At 45.8% G+C, this 20,748-nt stretch overlaps 1 protein-coding gene across 1 annotated transcript in view; it reads left to right on the forward strand.

Annotated features, from left to right (window-relative positions):
• LOC144482761 (uncharacterized) overlaps positions 1–20,748 on the forward strand; it is a 38,978-nt gene that overhangs the window by 16,277 nt on the left and 1,953 nt on the right. Inside the window, exons 4-5 of the mRNA XM_078201601.1 lie at positions 12,897–12,903; positions 20,570–20,739. Of these exons, the coding sequence (XP_078057727.1) occupies positions 12,897–12,903; positions 20,570–20,739 (177 nt within the window). The remainder of the gene's footprint in view (positions 1–12,896; positions 12,904–20,569; positions 20,740–20,748) is intronic.

A 20,748-nucleotide genomic window follows, 5' to 3' on the forward strand; every position in this document is an offset into this window, starting at 1 on the left:
CAATCTGCCGCATGTAGACAATGAGGGGGCGGGGCCCGGCCCTACGTGGGGGTGGGCGGGGCTTTGACTGCCAGCCCCGCTGAGCTGGTGTCCAATCCGCAGTGTGCTGCTTCTGTAAACAGTGATATTGCTGCCAATGGGACACTGTGTGCTGGGAACGCCCCTCTGAGTCATTGTGACGGCACAATGGAGCCCTGCCTGAATCAGCCAACAGCAATCACTCTGCTCCGCGGTGACGTTTCCGGGTTCAGGCGCGCGGACCCGGGAGCCCCGCCCCCGCCCCCACCCATTGTTCCCCCAGTCTGTACATTCCACACATTGTTAGTCCAGTCAGATAGACATATATCTGTCTGGCAGCCTGCATGGAGATTTCCAGCTCTCTGTGTCCAGGACAGGAAGCAGTGAGCATGGATCTGTCAATAAATAGAACGGGGCAAGGGTTTTATATGCAAAGGGCCAGCATTGAATCAGTGGACCGAATGGCCCCATTCTAGACCCGAACGTCTGACTAATTTAAAGAGAGAAATTTCAGCTGCTCCAGTCTCTCCAACTAACTGAATTGCTTCATCATAAAATCGTACAGTGCAGGAGAGGCCCTTCAGCCCATTGAATCTGCACCTACACACAAGAAACACCTGAGCTCCCACCTAATCCCATTTACCAGCACCTGGCCCATAGCCTTAAATGTTCTGACTTGCCAAGTGCTGATCCAGGTACTTTTTAAATGTTGCGAGGTGCCATTCTTGTAAATCTCTGCACCCTCTCTAAGAATTTCACATCTTTCCTAAAGTCTGGGGCCCATATATAGGGTTCCATTCTCGAGGAACAGAATTGAACAGCAGGGAGGTTATGTTCAACTTGATGAGAAGCGCGATTATACCACACTGGGAGTATTGTCAGTGTTTGTGATCTCCATTGAGAATCATAGAATTCCTCCAATGCGGAAGGAGGCCATTCAGCCCATTGAGTCTGCACCGATTCAACCATCAAGCAAAGACTCAGATATCAAATCAGTCAGTACTATCAAAGTTTATTGTTTATATGCAACGTTTAGGATCTCGCCCTCCCGGGAGAGGTAGTGGAAGCAGATACGATAGTGACTTCGAAGGGGTGTCTTGACAAATATATGAATAGGATCGGAATAGAGGGATATGGTCCCAGAAAGGGCAGGGGGTTTTAGTTCAGATGGGCAGCATGGTCGTTGCAGGCTTGGAGGGCTGAAGGGCCTGTTACTGTGCTGTAATTTTCTTTGTTCTTTATCACCTAACTAACAGAGGTGGGATAAAAGGTAAAGTTTACTCATCAGTGAAACTCTACCAACTCCACACTTTCAAATCAGTGATCAATCCAAGAGAAGTGGATGACAATGTGAACTCCTGGGGCTGACAGAGAAACAGTCACTGCCTCCCAAAAGCACGGATGGCACCTTCCTGGGGTTTCGACTGGCAGGGAACCCATCACTGAACCAGTGCCAGGACTAATTACTCATCTGCCCCTGAGCTTTATTGGAAACAACCTTCATGCTGAAAGGAGGAAGCTCGACTATCCCTGAAGATCCAAACCGCTTCTCCCACACTCGATGTTCGCAAAGGTGGATCCCGGAAACCCCTCTTTTTACACCCAAAAGATGTTGTGAGCCCACCTGAGGCAAGTAGTTGGAAACAGCCAAGAGGTCTATAATTTGTCAATCAAGTCAACTCCATTGCTTCCAGTTAATCACTGGTCTTCAACTTAGGACAGTGCCTTCCTTTCAGCTCTGTCTGTTATCTTGATGTCTTTACAGGAATCCCATTCATTCAGACAGACTCAACAGTCAAGGACAGTGTGTGTGTTCCTGATAGGGAGAGAGTCCAAGGCTGATCCCATTTCTTTCCCAGCTCTGACACCACCTTCATGTCCTCATAAGAAAAGCTGATGGAGAAATACAGAAATATCCTAAAGTGACTTCTCATTAACTGCTGATTATTAATAACTCATCCTTCAATTGAAACTTAACTGAGGTTCACTATTTGGTCAGTTACCTGTTTCTGGCTGATTCCTATTGATGTAATAACCCTTCATGAATACATGTGAGTGATTATACTGAACATTAAACGGCTTCTTATCTCTGTGCGAGAACAAAATGACATTTTGACCTTTCATTGCTGTCAATGTAACTGGAATTAAATTGAAAATGGTTGGGTTTCACTAAAATCTAGCGTGCAGACTTAGTTACACAACTGGCCCGGCCCTGTGCTGTTGACTCAATGGAACAGAGACAAGTTTATTTATTTTAGATCTGTCTGTAGTGGTGGGAAAAACTATTTACATCCAGGATAAATTATATGTCTTTCATCAGCCTTTGTGGAGCATTTCATTGGAAATGTGCTCTCCCAGGCTCAAAGAGCATCAGCCCACTGGAAGCAAAGTCATGAGACCGGCCTGTCCAGCAGAAAGAAACCCTCCTACCCTCCCATTTCACCTACTGTCAGAATGAACATGGTTCAGTCCTGGATGTGATTAACAGCAGCAATAACAGCAGAATCCAACCCCCGTCATCACTTGTGAATTCGCTGGTGTCTCAGCAGGTGGGATGACGGAGTGAATCCCTTCCCACACATGGAGCAGGTGAATGGTCTCTCCCCAGAGTGAATTCGCTGGTGTGTCTGCAGGCTGGAGAACTGAGTGAATCCCTTCCCACACACGGTGCAGGTGAATGGCTTCTCCCCGGTGTGAACTCGCTGGTGTGCCCGCAGGCCGGATGACAATTTAAACTTCTTTGTGCAGTGAGAGCAGCTGAACGGTCTCTCCTCAGTGTGAATGCGCTGGTGGGACTTCAGTTCTCGAGAGCTTTTGAAGCCGCTCCCACAGTCAGAGCATTTAAAGGGTTTCTCACTAGTGTGAGTGAGATTGTGCCTCAGCAAGTTGGATAACTGAGCAAATCCCTTCCCACACACCGAGCAGGTGAATGGTCTCTCTCCAGTGTGAACTCGCTGGTGTTTCAGCAGGTGGGATGACTGAGTGAACCCCTTCCCACACTGAGAGCAGGTGAACGGCCACTCCCCAGTGTGAACTCGCTGGTGTGTCCGCAGGGTGGATGATGATCTAAACCTCTTTGTGCAGTGAGAGCAGCTGAACGGTCTCTCCTCAGTGTGAATGCGCTGGTGGGACACCAGTTCCTGAGAGCTTTGGAATCCGCTTCCACAGTCAGAGCATTTAAAGGATCTCTCATTGCTGTGAGTGACCTTGTGGTTCAGCAGGCTGGATAAGTGAACATAGCTGTTCCCACACACTGAGCATGTGAACGGCTTCTCCCTGGTATGAACTCGCTGGTGTCTCAGCAAAGTGGATAACTGAGCGAATCCCATCCCACACTCAGAACAAAGGAACGGTCTCTCCCCAGTGTGAACTCGCTGGTGTACGCGCAGGTTGGATGATGTTCTAAATCTCTTTGTGCAGTGAGAGCAGCTGAACGGTCTCTCCCCAGTGTGAATGCGCTGGTGGGAAATCAGTGCCCGAGAGCTTTTGAATCCGCTCCCACAGTCAGAGCATTTAAAGGGTCTCTTCTGGCTGTGAGTGACTTTGTGACTCAGCAGCTGGAATAACTGAGTGAATCCCTTCCCACAGTCAGAGCAGGTGAACGGTCTCTCCCCAGTGTGAACTCGCTGGTGTCTCTGCAGACTGGATGACAGAGTGAATCCCTTCCCACAGTCAGGGCAGGTGAATGGTGTCCCCCCAGCGTGAACTTGCTGGTGTCTCTGCAAGCTGGATAACAGAGTGAATCCCTTCCCACAGTCAGAGCAGGTGAATGGTGTCCCCGCCTTGTAACTGCATTCATGAATTTGCAGCTCAGATGGAATTCTGTATCTCTTCCCACAGTCCTCACATTTCCACAGTCTCCCCATGATGCGGGTGTCCTTGTAACTCTCCAGGTTAAACAATCACTTAAATCTCACACAGAACACGGGTACAGTCTCTCCCCGCTGTGAATGCTGCGATGAATTTTCAGGCTGTGTAACTGGTTAAAGCTCTTTCCACACTCAGTGCACTGGAACACTCTCACTTGGGTGTGTGTGTGTTGTTCGGTGCTATCCCAGTCACACTGATGTTTAAACATTTATGAAGCAGACAGAATAGAGAAACCTTTCTCCTTCTAGATTCAAAGGCCAATGATATTCAGGTCCTGATGATTGAGTTACTCTGTCAGATGTTGATGGTTTGGTTTGAGATTTCTGTCTGTAAATCCTCACCTTCTGATATCCTGTAAAAGGAGTTTACAAAGTCATCACTGTCGGTGCAGGATAGAAATTCAGAACAGAACATTATTTTCTCTCTCATTCCCAAAGTTGTGAATCTCCATCCCACACACTCTCCCTCCATTCTCACTCTGCTGTATCTAATATTCACCCTCCCGATTCTCCTGAAGGTGCTGATTGAGGCTGATTGACAGATCCATGCTCACTGCTTCCTGTCCTGGACACAGAGGGCTGGAAATCTCCATGCAGGCTGCCAGACAGATATATGTCTATCTGACTGGACTAACAATGTGTTTAATGTCTAGGATTCCTTCAGTTGGTTAAGATACAGGGGGTTGTGATTGATCATGGTCTTGAACTTGCTGCCTATGAGGGGAGTCAAGCAGAGATGATCAATAATTTTGAGATGAGATTGGATGGGTGCTGCCAGGTTACAGAAGCCATTCCAGACTGACAGAATTACTCGACAGACAGTCAGCAAGGACTCAAGTTGCTGAATGGACTCCTGTGCTGTACTGACCATGACTAGAAATAATCAGAATGTACTTTATTACAAAGCCATGAATAATCTATCTAATCTGTGCCATATAAGAACACCAGACACATCTCTGTCTTGATGAAGTCATACAATTTTACAGCATAGCAAGTGGCCCTTTGGCCCATCTTGTCTGTGCCGCCTATTAAGCACCTGTCTATTCCAATCCCATTTTCCAGCACTTACTCCATAGCCTGGTGTGCGATCACGTTTCAATTACTCATCTAAATGCTTCTTAAATATTGTGAAGGTTGTCGCCTCTACCAACCTTTCAGGCAGAGAGATCCAGATCCCCACCACCCTCTCGGTGAAAATGTTTTTCCTCAAATCCCCTCTGTATTTTCTGCCCCTTACCTTAAATCTTTGCCCCCTGGTTATGGACCCGTTTGCTAAGGGAGAAGTTCCTTCCTATCTACGGCCTTGATAATTTTGGACACCTCAATCAAATCCCTTCCTGAGTCTTCTCTGCTCCAGGGAGAACAACTCCAGCCTGACCATCTTCTCCTCATACCTGAAACACTCCAGCCAAGGCAAACACTCCTGGCGAATCTGCTCCACACCTTCTCTCATTCAATCTCATCCTTCCTCTTGTGTAGTGACCAGATTTGCACACAGAACTCTAGCTGTGTGCATTTTGCACAACTCCATCATAACCTCCTTGTTCTTATATTCAGCTAAGAATGGAAAGTATCCCATATTCCTTCTTAACCATTTCATCTACCAGTCCTGGCCCCTTCAGGGTCCTATGGACATGCACCCCAAAGTCTGGTCCTCTGTACTTCTACCATCCGACCATTCAGTGTATATTCCCTTGTCTTGTTAGTTCTCTATAAATGAACTACCTCATACATTCCAGGGTTAAATTCAATTTGCCATTGCTCTGTCCATCTAACCAGCCCGTCTACATCCTCCTGTAATCTAAGGCTTTGCTCCTCACTATTTATCACATCATCAATTTTGGTGATATCTGTGAAATTAGAGGGCAGCAAAGTGACACAGTGGTTAGCACTGCTGCCTCACAGCGCCAGGGACATGGGTTCAATTCCCGGTTTAGGTCACTGTTTGTGTGGAGTCTGCACGTTCTCCTCATGTCTGCGTGGGTTTCCTCTGCGTTCTTCGGTTTCCTCCCAAACATGTGCAGGTTAGGTGGATTCTAAATTGCCCCTTAGTGTTGGAGGGCTAGCAGGGTAAATGCTAGTTGGAGTTAAGAGGATAGGGCCAAGGCAGATAAATCCCCGGGACCAGATGAAGTGTATCCCAGGACATTGTGGGAGGCTAGGGAGGAAATTGCAGGTCCCCGAGCAGAGATATTTGAATCATCGATAGTCACAGGTGAGGTGCCTGAAGATTGGAGAGTGGCAAATGTTGTGCCTTTGTTTAAAAAGGGCTGCAGGGAAAAGCCTGGGAACCACAGGCCAGCGAGCCTCACATCTGTGGTGGGTAAGTTGTTGGAAGATATTTTGAGAGACAGGATCTACAGGCATTTAGAGACGCAAGGACTGATTAGGGACAGTCAGCATGGCTTTGTGAGTGGAAAATCATGTCTCACAAATTTGATTGAGTTTTTTGAAGGACCAAGAAGGTAGATGAGGGCAGTGCAGTTGATGTTGTCTACATGGACTTTAGCAAGGCCTTTGACAAGGTACCGCATGGTAGGTTGGTGCATAAGTTTAAATCTCACGGGATCCAGGCTGAGGTAGCTAAATGGATACAAAATTGGCTTGATGACAGAAGCCGGAAGGTGGTTGTAGAGGGTTGTTTTTCAAACTGGAGGCCTGTGACCAGCGGTGTGCCTCAGTGATCAGTGCTGGGTCCACTGTTATTTGTCATTTATATTAATGATTTGGATGAGAATATAGGAGGCATGGTTAGTAAGTTTGCAGATGACACCAAGATTGGTAGCATAGTGGACAGTGAAGAAGGTTATCTCGGATTGCAATGGGATCTTGATCAATTGGACCAGTGGGCTGACGAATGGCAGATGGAGTTTAATTTAGGTAAATGCGAGGTGATGCATTTTGGTAGATTGAACCAGGGCAGGACTTACTCAGTTAATGGTAGGGTATTGGAGAGAGTTACAGAACAAAGAGATCGAGGGGTACAGGTTCATAGCTTCTTGAAAGTGGAGACACAGGTGGACAGAGTGGTGAAGAAGGCATTCAGCATGCTTGGTTTCAACGGTCAGAACATTGAATGCAGAAGCTGGGACGTCTTGTTGAAGTTGTACAAGACATTGGTAAGGCCACACTTGGCATACTGTGTGCAGTTCTGGTCACCCTATTATAGAAAGGATATTAAACTAGAAAGAGTGCAGAAAAAAATTACTAGGATGCTACCGGGACTTGATGGTTTGAGTTATAAGGAAAGGCTGGATAGACTGGGACTTTTTTCTCTGGAGTGTAGAAGGCTGAGGGGTGATCTTATAGAGGTCTACAAAATAATGAGGGGCATAGCTCAGCTAGATACTCAATATCTTTCCCAAATGTAGGGGAGTCTAAAACTGGAGAGCATAGGTTTAAGGTGAGAAGGGAGAGGTACAAAAGGGTCCAGAGGGGCAATTTTTTCACACAGAGGATAATGAGTATCTGGAACAAGCTGCCAGAGGTAGTAGTAGAGGCAGGTATAATTCTGTCTTTTAAAAAGCATTTAGACAGTTACATGGTTACAATGGGTATCGAGGGATGTGGGCCAAATGCAGGCAATTGGGACTAGCTTAGGGGTTTTTAAAAAAAGGGCAGTATGGTCAAGTTGAGCCGAAGGGCCTGTTTCCGTGCTGTAAACCTCTATGGATTGTGGTCAGTGCAGATTCGATGGGCCGAATGGCCTCCTTCTGCACTGTAGGATTTGATTACTCTATGATTCTATTGATCATAAGTCTGACATGTCTCGGTCATTCATGTGCACAATATTAATTTACTGTGCCCTTAAATGTCAGCCATCTCCTAGAGAAAACATCCTTTTAATTGTGAACATCAGGAAAGAGACCATGCTTTGTCCAGACAAATAAATGAGTCAAGCTGAGGGAGGAAAGGATGTCAATATCTTTAAAAAAGAGAGACAGACAGACCTGGGCCAATCTTTCCAGAGTCTGCAGCCTCCCTGGATTCACTTCCTTTCCCTTCAGTTGCTGCAAGTCCCCAATTTCCTCCAGAATGAGAAAAGAAATGGAAAGGGGGAGAAAAGAAAGTGTTTTACTCACAGGTGTTGGAGACAGGAGGTTTGAGTCTGTCTGAAGCTCAATCTTCCTTCAGACAGAGAGCAGCAGCTTTGTTAGACAGACAATGGAAGCTCCGCGCAGCCATTGACACAAGGCCCAGACTCTGATTGGCTGGTGGACCAGCGTTCATCCGGTCCTCCAGGCGTTGCCATTGGTCAATCTGCCATGTGGACAATGAGGGGGCGGAACCCGAGCCCACGTGGGGGTGGGCGGGGCTTTGACCGCCCGCCGCGCTGAGCTGGTGTCCAATCCGCAGTGTGCTGCTTCTGTAACCAGTGATATTGCTGTCAATGGGACAGTGTGTGCTGGGAGCGCCCCTCTGAGTCATTGTGACGGCACAATGGAGCCCTGCCTCAATCACCCAATAGCAATCACTCTGCTCCACAGTGACGTTTCCGGGTTCAGGCGCGTGGACCCGCGAGCCCCGCCCCCACCCATTGTGCCCCCAGTCTGTACATTCCACACATTGTTATCCATTCGTGGGACATGGGCGTCGCTGCCTGGCCAGCATTTATTGCCCATCCCCAGGTGCCCTTGGAGCACAGTTGAGAATCAGGCTCGGTAAGTATGGGAGATTTCCTTCCCTAAAGTACATTTTAATGTACTTAGATTTCCAGGAGGCATTTGATAAGGTGCCACATCAAAGGTAATTGCAACAAATAAAAGTTCATGCTGTGGGGATAACATATTGGCGTGAATAGAAGATTGGCTAGGTAGCAGGAAACACTCGACATATGTAGGTCGTTATCTGGTTGTCAAGATGTAATGAGTGCTCTTGTCAAAGACTACAGTGCTGGGGCTCCAATGTTTTATAGTTGATATAGACGACTTACAAAGAACAAAGAAAATTACATCACAGGAACAGGCCCTTCGGCCCTCCAAGCCTGCACTGACCATGCTGCCCGACTTAACTAAAACCCCTACCCTTCCAGGGACCATATCTCTCCATTCACATCCTATTCGTGTATTTGTCAAGACACCCCTTAAAAGTCACTATTGTATCTGCTTCCACTACCTCCGTCGGCAGCGAGTTCCAGGCACTCACCACCCTCTGTGTAAAAAGACCTGCCTCATCCATCTCCTTTAAACCTTGTCCCTCACTCCTTAAACCTATGCCCCCTAGTAATTGGCCCTTCCACCCTGGGAAAAAGCTTCTGACTATCCACTCTCACAATCTTGTAGACTTCTATCAGGTTGCCCCTCAACCTCTGTCGTTCCAGTGAGAACAAACTAAGTTTCTCCAACCTCTCCTCATAGCTAATGCTCTCCATGCAAAGCAACATCCTGGTCATCTTTTCTGTACCTTCTCCAAAGCTTCCACATCCTTCTGGTAGTATGGTGACCAGAATTGAACACTATATTCCAAGTGCGGTCAAACTAAGGTTCTATAAAGCTGCAACATGACTTGCCAATTTTTAAACTCAATACCCCAGCCAATGAAGGCAAGCATGCCGTATGCCTCCTTGACTACCTTCTCCACCTGCGTTGTCACTTTCAGTAACCTGTGTACCTGTACACCCAGATCCCTCTGCCTATCAATACTCTTAAGGGTTCTGCCATTTACTGTATATTTCCTATCTGTATTAGACCTTCCAAAATGCATGACCTCACATTTGTCCAGATTAAACTCCATCTGCCATCTCTCCGCCCAAGTCTCCAACCGATCTATATCCTGCTGTATCCTCTGATGGTCCTCATCACTATCCGCAAATCCACCAACATTTGTGTCGTCCACAAACTTACTAATGAAACCAGTTACATTTTCCTCCAAATTATTTATATATATTACAAACAGCAAAGGTCCCAGCACTGATCCCTGAGGAACACCACTTGTCACAGCCCTCCATTCAGAAATGCACCCTTCCACTGCTACCCACTGTCTTCCATGACCGAGCCAGTTTTGTGTCCACCTTGCCAGCTCACCTCTGATCCCATGCAACTTCACCTTCTGCACCAGTCTGCCATGAGGGACCCTTACTGAAGTCCATGTGGACAACATTCATTGCCCTGCCCTCATCAATCATCTTCATCACTTCCTTGAAAAACTCGATCAAGTTACTGAGACACGACCTCCCCTTCACAAAGCCATGTTGCCTCTTGCTAATACGTCCACTTATTTCCAAATGAGAATAAATCCTGTCTCGAAGAACCCTCTCCAATAATTTCCCTACCACTGATGTATGGCTCACCGACCTGTAATTACCTGGATTATTCTTGCTACCCTTCTTAAACAAAGGAACAACATTGGCTATTCTCCAATCCTCTGGAACCTCCCCTGCAGCCAGTGAGGATACAAAGATTTCTCTCAAGGCCCCAGCAATTTCCTCCCTTGCCTCTCTCAGTATTCTGGGGTATATCCCTTTAGGCCCTGGGGACTTGAGTAACTTAATGTTTCTCAAGAACCCCAATACCTCCTCCTTTTTGATCTCAACATGACTCAAACTATCCACACATCCTTTCCCAGACTCATCATCCACCAAGTCCTTCTCTTTGGTGAATACGGACGCAAAGTACTCATTTAATACATCGCCATTTCCTCTGGCTCCGCGCATAGATTCCCTCGACTGTCCTTGAGTGGGCCAACCCTCTCCCTGTTGCTCTTTATATATGTATAAAAAGCCTTGGGATTTTCCTTAATCCTGCTGCCCAATGCTTTCTCGTGACTCCTTTTAGCCCTTAGACTTCGGTGAAAGGACTGAGTGGGTGGTTGCTAATTTGGCTAATGGCATAAAGATAGGTGGGAAAGTTGTGAAGATGACATAAGGAGACGACAAAAATATGTATTTTTATTTCTTTAATTTCTTTTTCTTTCTTTATTGTGTTTCTTCATTTTTCTTCCCCCCTCCCACTCTTTCCCCCTAATTTATTCCCCTTCCCTTACCTTTTCCTCCCCTTTCCTAAATCTTACCTTGTCCCATTCATTCTCCCCCCCCCCCCCGCCCCCAGATTGGTTTCACCAATATACAGGATATTGGTGAAACCATCTGGAGTACTGTGTACAGTATGGCTCTCATTTAGGAAAGATGTAAACACATTGGAAACAGCTCAGAGAAGGTTTACTGGACTAATACCTGAAATGGCTGGTTTGTCTAATGAGGAATGATTGGACAGGCTAGACTTGTATCTACTGGAGTTTAGAAGAGTAAGAGGCGGCTTGATAAAAACAAATAACAGGAGAACCTCTTCCTCTCAGAGGGTCTGAATGTCTGGAACTCTCTTTCTCAAAGGGCAGTGGACGCAGAGTCTCTGAATCTTTTGAAGGCAGAGCTGGATAGATTCTTAATAAGCAAGGGAGCGAAAGGTTATGGGGGGGTCGGTGGGAATGTGAAGCTGAGGTTACAATCAGATCAGCTGTGCACGTATTGAATGGTGGAGCAGGCTCGAGGGACGTACCCCTGTTCTGAATGTGCATATTCATCTGTTATCACATCCTGTACAATAGATTGTAGCATTTTCCCTCCGGCTGATGTCAGGCTGATGGGTCTGTGGTTCCCCGTTTTCTCTCTCCCTCCTTAAACAGTGGGGTTTCATTTACCACCTTCCAATCTGCAGCAACCATTCCACAATCTATAGAATTTGGAAAGATGACCACCAATGTATCCACTATCTCCACAGCCACCTCTTCCAACACTCTGGGATGTAGATCAGCAGCTTTTTGGGGATTTATTCACTTCCAACCCCATTAATTTCTCCAGTGCTACTTTTTCACGAATACTAATCTCTTTCAGTTCCTCATGCTCACTACTCCCTCTGCATGCTTTGCGAGCCTTCCAAACATAATTGCGAACAAAATATCTTTAAACTTCCAAACACCCTTTCACTCTGTGATCCTTGAGAAATCCAAAGCCAGATATTCGCAACAAGGTTAAAAGATTATCAGCCACTGGAGGCAAAGTGGTGAGTCCGGCCAGTCCAGCAGAAAGAAACCCTCCGACCCTCCCCAGTGACCAACTGTGAGAATGAACAAAATGCAGTCCTGGATGTAATTGAGAGCAGAAACAATAACAGCAGAATTCAATCCCTGGAATCACATGTGAACTCGCTGGTGTCTCCGCAGGTTGGATAACTGAGTGAATCCTTTCCCACACTGAGAGCAGGTGAATGGTCTCTCCTTGGTGTGAACTCGCTGGTGTGTCTGAAGAGTGGATAACTGAGCAAATCCCTTCTCGCACTGAGGGCAGGTGAACGGCCTCTCCCCAGTGTGAAACCGTTGGTGTGTCTTCAGATGGGATAACTGAGTGAACCCATTCCCACACTGAGAGCAGATAAACGGCCTCTCCCTAGTGTGAACTCGCTGGTGTGTCCGCAGGCTGGATGACTGACTGAATCCCTTCTCGCACTGAGAGCAGATGAATGGTCTCTCCTCATTGTGAACTCGCTGGTGTGTCTGCAGGGCGGATGACTGAGTGAATCTCTTCCCACAATGAAAGCAGATGAATGGCCTTTCCTCATTGTGAACTCTCTGGTGTGTCTGCAGGGTGGATAATCGACTGAATCCATTCCCACACTGAGAACAGGTGAACGGTCTCTCCCCAGTGTGACTGCGTCGATGAGTTTCCAGGTGAGAAGGGTATCTAAATCCCTTCCCACAGTCCCCACATTTCCACTGTTTTTCCATGGTGCAGGCGTCCTTGTGACTCTCCAGGTCGGACAATCAGTTGAAACCTCATCCATACACAGAACACGGGTACAGTCTCTTCCCGCTGTGAATGCTGCGATATATTTTCAGGCTGTGCAACTGAAGCGTTTTCCACACGCAATGCACTGGAACACTCTCACCCGGGTGTGTGTCAGATTCGGTGCTTTCCAGTCACACTGATGTTTAAAATCTCCTGAAGCAGACAGAACAGAAAAACATTTCTCCTTCTGGATTCAAAGGCCAATGATATTCAGGTCCCGTTGAATTGAGTGACTCTGTCAGATGTTGATGTGACATTTGGTCTGAGATTTTTGTCTGTAAATCCTCACCTTCTAGATATCCTGTAAAAGGAGTTTACAAAAGTCATCACAGTCAATACAGGATAGAAATTCAGAACAGACAATTCTAGTTTCTATGGAACATTCTTTCCTCTCTCATTCCCCAAAAGCTGTGACTCTCCATCCCACACACTCTCCCTCCATTCTCACTCTGCTGTATCTAATATTCACCCTCCCAATTCTGCTGAAGGTGCTGATTGAGGCTGATTGGCAGATCCATGCTCACTGCTTCCTGTCCTGGACACACAGCTGGAAATCTCCATGCAGGCGGCCAGACAGATATATGTCTTTGTAGAGTCATAGAGGAAACAGGCTCTTTGGCCGAACTTGTCCATGCCACCTTTTTTTTTAAACCCCTAAGCTAATCCCAATTGCCCGCATTTGGCCCATATCCCTCTATACCCATCTTACCCATGTCACTGTCGAAATGCTTTTTAAAAGACAAAATTGTACCCGCCTCTACTACTATCTCTGGCAGCTTGTTCCAGACACTCACCACCCTGTGTGAAAAAGTTGCCCCTCTGGACCCTTTTGTATCTCTCCTTCCTCCCCTTAAACCTATGCCCTCTAGTTTTAGACTCCCCTGCCTTTGGGAAAAGATATTTACGAGCTAGCTGATCTATGTCCCTCATTGTTTTATAGACCTTTATAAGATCACCCGTCAGCCTCCTACGCTCCAGAGAAAAAAGTTTCAGTCTATCCAGCCTCTCCTTATAATTCAAACCACCAAGTCTGGGTAGCATCCTAGTAAGTATTTTCTACACTCTTTCAAGTTTAATAATATCCTTTCTATAATAGGGTGACCAGAACTGTACACAGTATTCCAAGTGTGGCTTTACCAATATCTTGTGCAACTTCAACAAGACATCCCAACTCCCGTATTCATTGTCCTGACCAATGAAACCAAGCATGCCGAATGCCTTCTTCACCACTCTGTCCACCTGTGACTCCACTTTCAAGGAGCTATGAACCTGTACCCCGAGATCTCTTTGTTCTGTAACTCTCCCCAACGCCCTACCATTAACTGAGTAAGTCCTGCCCTGGTTCAATCTACCAAAATGCATCACCTTGCCTTTATCTATATTAAACTCCATCTGCCATTCGTCAGCCCACTGGCCCAATAAATCAAGATCCCATTGCAATCTGAGATAACCTTCTTCACTGTCCACTATGCCACCAATCTTTGTGTCATCTGCAAACTTACTAACCATGCCTCCTATATTCTCATCCAAATCATTAATATAAATGACAAATAACAGTGGACCCAGCACGGATTCCTGAGGCACACCGCTGGTCAACCCTCTACAACCACCCTCTGGCTTCTGTCAAGAAGCCAATTTTGTATCCATTTAGCTACCTCACCCTGGGTCCCGTAAGAATTAACCTTATGCAACAACCTACCAGGCAGTACCTTGTCAAAGGCCTTGTTAAAGTCCATGTAGACAACATCAACTGCACTGCCCTCATCTACCTTCTTGGTTACCCCTTCAAAAAACTCAATCAAATTTGTGAGACATGATTTTCCACTCACAAAACCATGCTGACTGTCCCTAATCAGTACTTGCGTCTCTAAATGCCTGTAGATCCTGTCTCTCAAAACACCTTCCAACAATTTACCCACCACAGATGTGAGGCTCACCGGCCTGCAGTTCCCAGGCTTTTCCCTGCAGCCCTTTTTAAACAAAGGCACAACATTTGCCACCCTCCAGTCTTCAGGCACCTCACCTGTGACTCTCGATGATACAAACACCTCAGCTATGATTGAACTAAAAATATATTTAATGGATCGGATGGCTCCAGTTGGTTAAGATACAGGGCGTTGCGATTGATGATGATCTTGAACTTGCTGCCTGTGGGGGTAGTCAAGCAGAGATGATCAATAATTTCTAAATGAGATTGGATGGGTGCTGCAGGGTTACAGAATGGGACCCACTCCAGACGGACAGAATTGCTCGACAGACAGTTTATAGTTTATTTTTGATAATTTATTAATTAGTGTCACAAGGATGCTGACATTAACACTGCAATGAAGTCACTGTGAAAATCATGAAAAACTATGAAATTACTGTGAGAGTCGGTATGGACTCGAGTTATCCAATGGACTCCTTCTGTGCTGGAATGACTCTATGACTGGAAATATATAACGTAGCTACAGGACTATATTACAAGACTGGAAATAATAAATGCATTTATTACAGGACCAGAAGTAAATCTGTCCCATATAACAACACCAGAGACTGTCTCTGCTCAAGTTTAGCTTCTGCTCGACTTTAAAAGAGTAAGAGGCAACTTAATTTAAACCTTCAAGATTCTGAAAGATCTTGGATGTGGAGAGGATGTTTACTCTTATGGGAGAATCTGGGGGTCACTGTTTAACAAACAGTGCTGCCCATTGAAGACAGAGCTGAGAAGATTTTTTTCACTCAGAGAGTCTTGAATCTTTGGAAGTCCCTTCCTCAAACGTAGAAGTAGAGCCTGATTTCAATAAGGAATTAGATACATTTCTTGGGGATCAAGGGATACGGGGGATGGGGGTGGGGGGAGGCGGGATTACGATATTGAATTTGATGATCAGCCGTGACCATAATGAACGGTGGAGCAAGCTCGAAGGGCCGAGTGGCCTCCTCCCCACTTCTATTTTCTCGTATGTTTCTATGTAAACATGAGGAGCCTGAAGTGTAACCAAATATTTTGCCACCGCTTCAGGCAACTTCTCTCACTGAAACATAGAATCTAGAAGTGGGAGTAGGTCATTCAGCCCTTCGAGCTTGCTCTGCCATTCATTATGGTCATGGTTGATCATCAAATTCAATATCCTAATCCCCACCCCCCCACCCCACTCCCGTTCCCCCATATTCCTTGATCTATATTCTGAGGCAGTGAATTCCACACATTCATCACGCTCTGGGTGAAGAAATTTCTCCTCACCTCAGTTCTAAAAGGTTTACCCCTTATCCTCAAACTATGACCCCATGTTCTGGACTCCCCCCACCACTGGGAACATTCTTTCTGAATCTACCCTGTCTAACCCTGTTACAATTTTATAAGTTTCTATGAGATCCCACTCTTCCAAACTCTAGTGAATATAATCTTAACCAATTTAGTTTCTCCTCATGTGACAGACTTGCCATCCCAGGAATCAGCCTGGTAAACCTTCGCTGTACTCCCTCTATAACAAGGACATCCTTCCTCAGATAAGGACACCAAAACTGTACACAATACTCCAGGTGTGGCCTCACCAACGCCCTATAGAACTGCAGCAAAACATCCCTATCCCTATACTCAAATCCTCTCGCTATGAAGGCCTACATATCATTTGCCTTCTTTACTGCCTACTGTACCTGCACGCTTACTTTCAGCGACTGATGCACGAGGAATCAAACATCTTGTTGAGTATACACCTCCCTCAATTTACACCTATTCAAGTAATAATCTGTCTTCCTATTATTGCTGCCAAAGTGGATAATCTCACATTTATCATCACTATACTGCATCTGCAATGCTGATGCCCACACACTCAGCCAGTCCCAATCACGCTAAAGCACCTCTGCAGCCTCCTCACAGTTCACCCTCCCACCCAACTTTGTATTATCTGCAAATTTGGAGATAATACATTCAGTTCCCTCTTCCAAATCATTAATATATAATTTGAAGAGTTGGGGTCCTAGCACAGATCCCTGCCAAACCCCACTAATCACTGACTGCCAATCAGAAAAAGACTCATTTATGCCAATGCTTCGCTTCTTATCTGCGAACCAGCTTTCTATCCATCTCAAGACATTCCCTGCAATACCATGTCCTTTAACGTTACATAGCAGTCTGTTATGTGAGACCTTGTCGAAAGCCTTCTGAAAGTCTAAATAAACCACATCCACTGGTTCTCCTCGGTCAACTCTACTCCTTACATCCTTACAAAATTCCAATAGATTCGTCAAGCATGATTTCCCTTTTGTAAATCCATGCTGTCTTTGTCTGATTATACCACTGCCTTCCAAATGCCGAGTTGTGAAATCCTTGATAATAGACACCAGCAACTTCCCCAGTACCAATGTTAGGCTCACTGGTCTATAGTTCCCTGTTTTCTCTCTCCCTCACTTTTTGAACAGTGGGTTTACATTAGCTACCCTCCAATCTGTAGGAACTATTACCGATTCCAAAGAATTTTGGAAAATAACCACTATTTCCAGGACCACTTCCTTAAGTACTCTGGGATGAAGATTATCTGGACCTGGAGATTTATCCACCTTCAATCCCATCAATTTCCCCAAAGCCATTTCTCGACAGATGCTGATTTCCTTCAGCCCCCTCACTAAAACATGTTTCTTTCAGCACTTCTGGTACATTATTCATGTCTTCCTTTGTGAAGCCTGAAGCAAAGTACCAATTTAATCCCTCAGCCATTTCTTTATTCCCCGTTATGAATTCTCCCATTTCTAACATTCGTTTTTGTCAATCTTCTTCTCTTTACATATCTATAGAAACTTTTACAGTCAGTTTTTATGTTCCCTGCCAGCTTACTTCCATACTCCAATTTTCCCTGGAGCGGGTGAAGCTGTTTAAAACCTGTTGCTCAATCTGCTGTGCGATCCGGTCACTAGGACCCGGTTGGGACCATAAAACGCTGAAGCCCCACCCCCTTATTGTTGCGTCATCAAGGCACCAGCGCATGCGCTCCCTGTGAGCTCCCTGCTGAATCAAGATGGGGGCTGTTAACCTGAGCCTCGTCTCGGGAAAAAGATCCAAAGCTGCAAACACGGGACCTGCGGATTACTATTAGAGGTTTGAGACCTTCACCAGATATTTAGAAACCCTCTCCGTCCATCTGCCGGTTCCAATCCTCCCTCCATGTATCCGCATCCTTACCGGTTGCTGCTGAGACGAAGGAATGTCTCTCCCCATTGCCATCATTCACGCTGCGCATGCGCCACACACTGCCTGACTGCGGATGCGCAGCTCTCTCCCGTGCTGTGGATAGGGGACATTCACTACCGCGAGGAATGGTGGGTAAAGCGCACGCCATCGAGACTCCTCATTTGTTAACGTGAACTTTTCCTGCTGCGATGTGAAAATTAGGGATAGTGGTGCAGTCATTAGGAATCAAATTATACTGTAACCTAAGTACTCAAGGCATTCATTATCCACCAAAAAGTAAGGGAATGGAAATTCCCGACCAAAATATCTGAAATTGATACATAATAACATAATAAGGGGGAAGTCGATCTGTATCTTTAATGAACATCAACGCGCAAAAATGGAACTTGATGACTTTTAAACAGCTTGCCCTTTTGACATAGAAGTGTCATAATGGGAAATGTGTGTGATGGATAGAGCTGTTTCTGGGGCACAGGGGATTGTGGGATTCACGGCCCCATAAAACAGCAGCTATTAGTATGTGTTTCATTAGAGGAGCGTCAGTGACTGCAAACATTAACTCTGCTTCTGTCTCCATAGGTGCTGTCTAACCTGATGAGTATTTACAACGTTTTCTCTTTTCATTTCAGATTTCCAGCAGCTGCAGTGTTTCGATTTTGTTTAGTTGAAGGCGTTGCTCACACAACCGAGTCAAGAAACAAATGGACCATTTAAAGCTGTGTTTCAAGTAAGGAAAAAGTAGTTCTGTCGGGGATTTTCATTGAATTTACATTTAGAAGAATTTCAAATTTTTCATTGGGAAGTGATTCAGTCGTACATCCACACTGCTAAGGCACCAGCGAGTTCACAAGTAACCGGAACATGTACATAACTAGAATTACCAGCAATTGGCTAAACCTCCTTTGACAGCACCTTCTCCAACATGGATAAGGGCAGTTTATGCATAGAAACCCCACTACCTGCATTTACTCTTCAGAATCACGCACTATTTTGACTTGGTAGTTTACTGCTCTGCCTTCATAATCACTCAGCCAAAATCCTAAAACTTATTTCCGAGCAACACGGTACGGTGGCACAGGGTGGCACAGTGGTCAGCACTCCTGTCTCACAGCACCAGGGACCCAGGTTTGATTCCAGCTTTGGGTGACTGTGTGGAGTTTGCACGTTCTCTCTGTGACTGCATGAGTTTCCTTCAGGTGCTCTGGTTTCCTCCCACACCCCAAAGGTGTACAGGTTAGGTGGATTGGCTATGCTAAATTGCCCCTTAAATGCAGGGGGATGCAGGTTACCTCAGGATTACAAGTTGGTTTCAGATTGAAAACGACATTTGGAGGTGATAGTTTTCCTGCATCCTTTGAGTTGGTGAAGGTTGTGGTTTGGCAGGTTCTGTCAAAGTTCTTGTCCAGATGTAGATGTATAAAGTCCTCACCGTTCATTCCCTCCCTGTTTCATCTTCATCTTTCTCCTCCCATTGAGGCTGAATTCTTGTGTATATCTGGACTGGGTGGCAGGTTTCCTGCATTGAAGGACATTAACAAACCATTTGGGTTTTTAATCACAATCCAGCAGCTTCCAGAGTCACTTCTTCCTTATGCCGGCTCCACAAATTACCAGATTCATTCAGCTCAATTTCACAACCTGCCTTTGTGTTTATCACTGTTTTTTCTCCTCTTTAAGTTAATTTGCAGCCTTGAGAAATCCATGAGCCATGTACGTATTCAGTGTGAGAGATTGCAACCCCTGAAGGAGCTGCTTCTCCACTTTTAGTTACAATTCTGTTCTGCCCCACGCTCCTGTTCGTTGGCTGCCCAGTGTGGAGGAGACTGGGGAGGGCAGAGGATCTTTTCCTGGACCTGTTCTTGGGGCTGGTTAAAACAGTAATTTGTAGTTCAGCAGAGGGTAACTTGGCTGTGGGCCCTTCTTCTGTGGTTTCACAGTAACTTCATTACAGTGTTACTGTCAGCTTTACTTGTGACTAATAAAAATAAACTTTAACTTTCTTGTCCATGCTCGTGTGGTCCTGGAGAGGGAGCAGACAGTGTCGACTGAAACACTCGATATCTTCCACAACTCAGGGTACAGAGTGTCTCACAAACACTGGAAACAAAGTTCTGGTTTAGTTCAGATGGAAGTTCGATTGGACCACAAGATTTGGGGAAACAAGATTTGAAATAATATTCCATGGAAACTAGAATTGTTTGTTGTGATTTTCTGTCCTGTGCTGACAGCGATACTGACTCTGTCAATGTCTTTTACAAGGTCCACAAGGGCGATGAATTGCAGATGGGAAATGAAAACCAAACATCACATCAAGAGCTGACAGAGTCACTCAATTCATCAGAACCTGAATATCATCGACCTTTAAATGTGGAAGGAGAAATGTTTGTCTGTTCTGGCGGTGGGGAACAATTTCAAACATCAGTGTGACTGGAAAAGCACCGAGACACACACCTGAGTGAGAGTGAACGGACTGGAAAGAGCTTTAACCAGTTACACAGCCTGAAAAAAACATCACACCATTCACAGCAGAGAACCATAAGATCATAAGAATTAGGATCAGAATTAGGCCATTGGACTCATCGAGTCTGCTCCTCCATTCAATGAGATCACGGCTGATCTGATATGACAATCAAATTTTCTGCCTTGTCCCATAACCCTTAATAGCCTTACTTAGAAGCAATACACATGTGTGTGGACAAGGCTTGAACAGACAAGAACACCTGCACCATGGAGAAACCATGGAAATGTGGGGACTGTGGGAAGGGATTCAGTTACCCATCGCTGCTGGAAATGCATCGGCGCAGTCACACTGGGGAGAGACCATTCACCTGCTCCGTGTGCGGGAAAGGATTCATTCAGTCATCCCACCTGCTGACCCACCAGCAAGTTCACATTGAAGAGAGGCTTTTTAA

Source organism: Mustelus asterias, unplaced genomic scaffold (genome assembly GCF_964213995.1).
Source record: "Mustelus asterias unplaced genomic scaffold, sMusAst1.hap1.1 HAP1_SCAFFOLD_42, whole genome shotgun sequence".
NCBI lineage: Eukaryota > Metazoa > Chordata > Chondrichthyes > Carcharhiniformes > Triakidae > Mustelus > Mustelus asterias.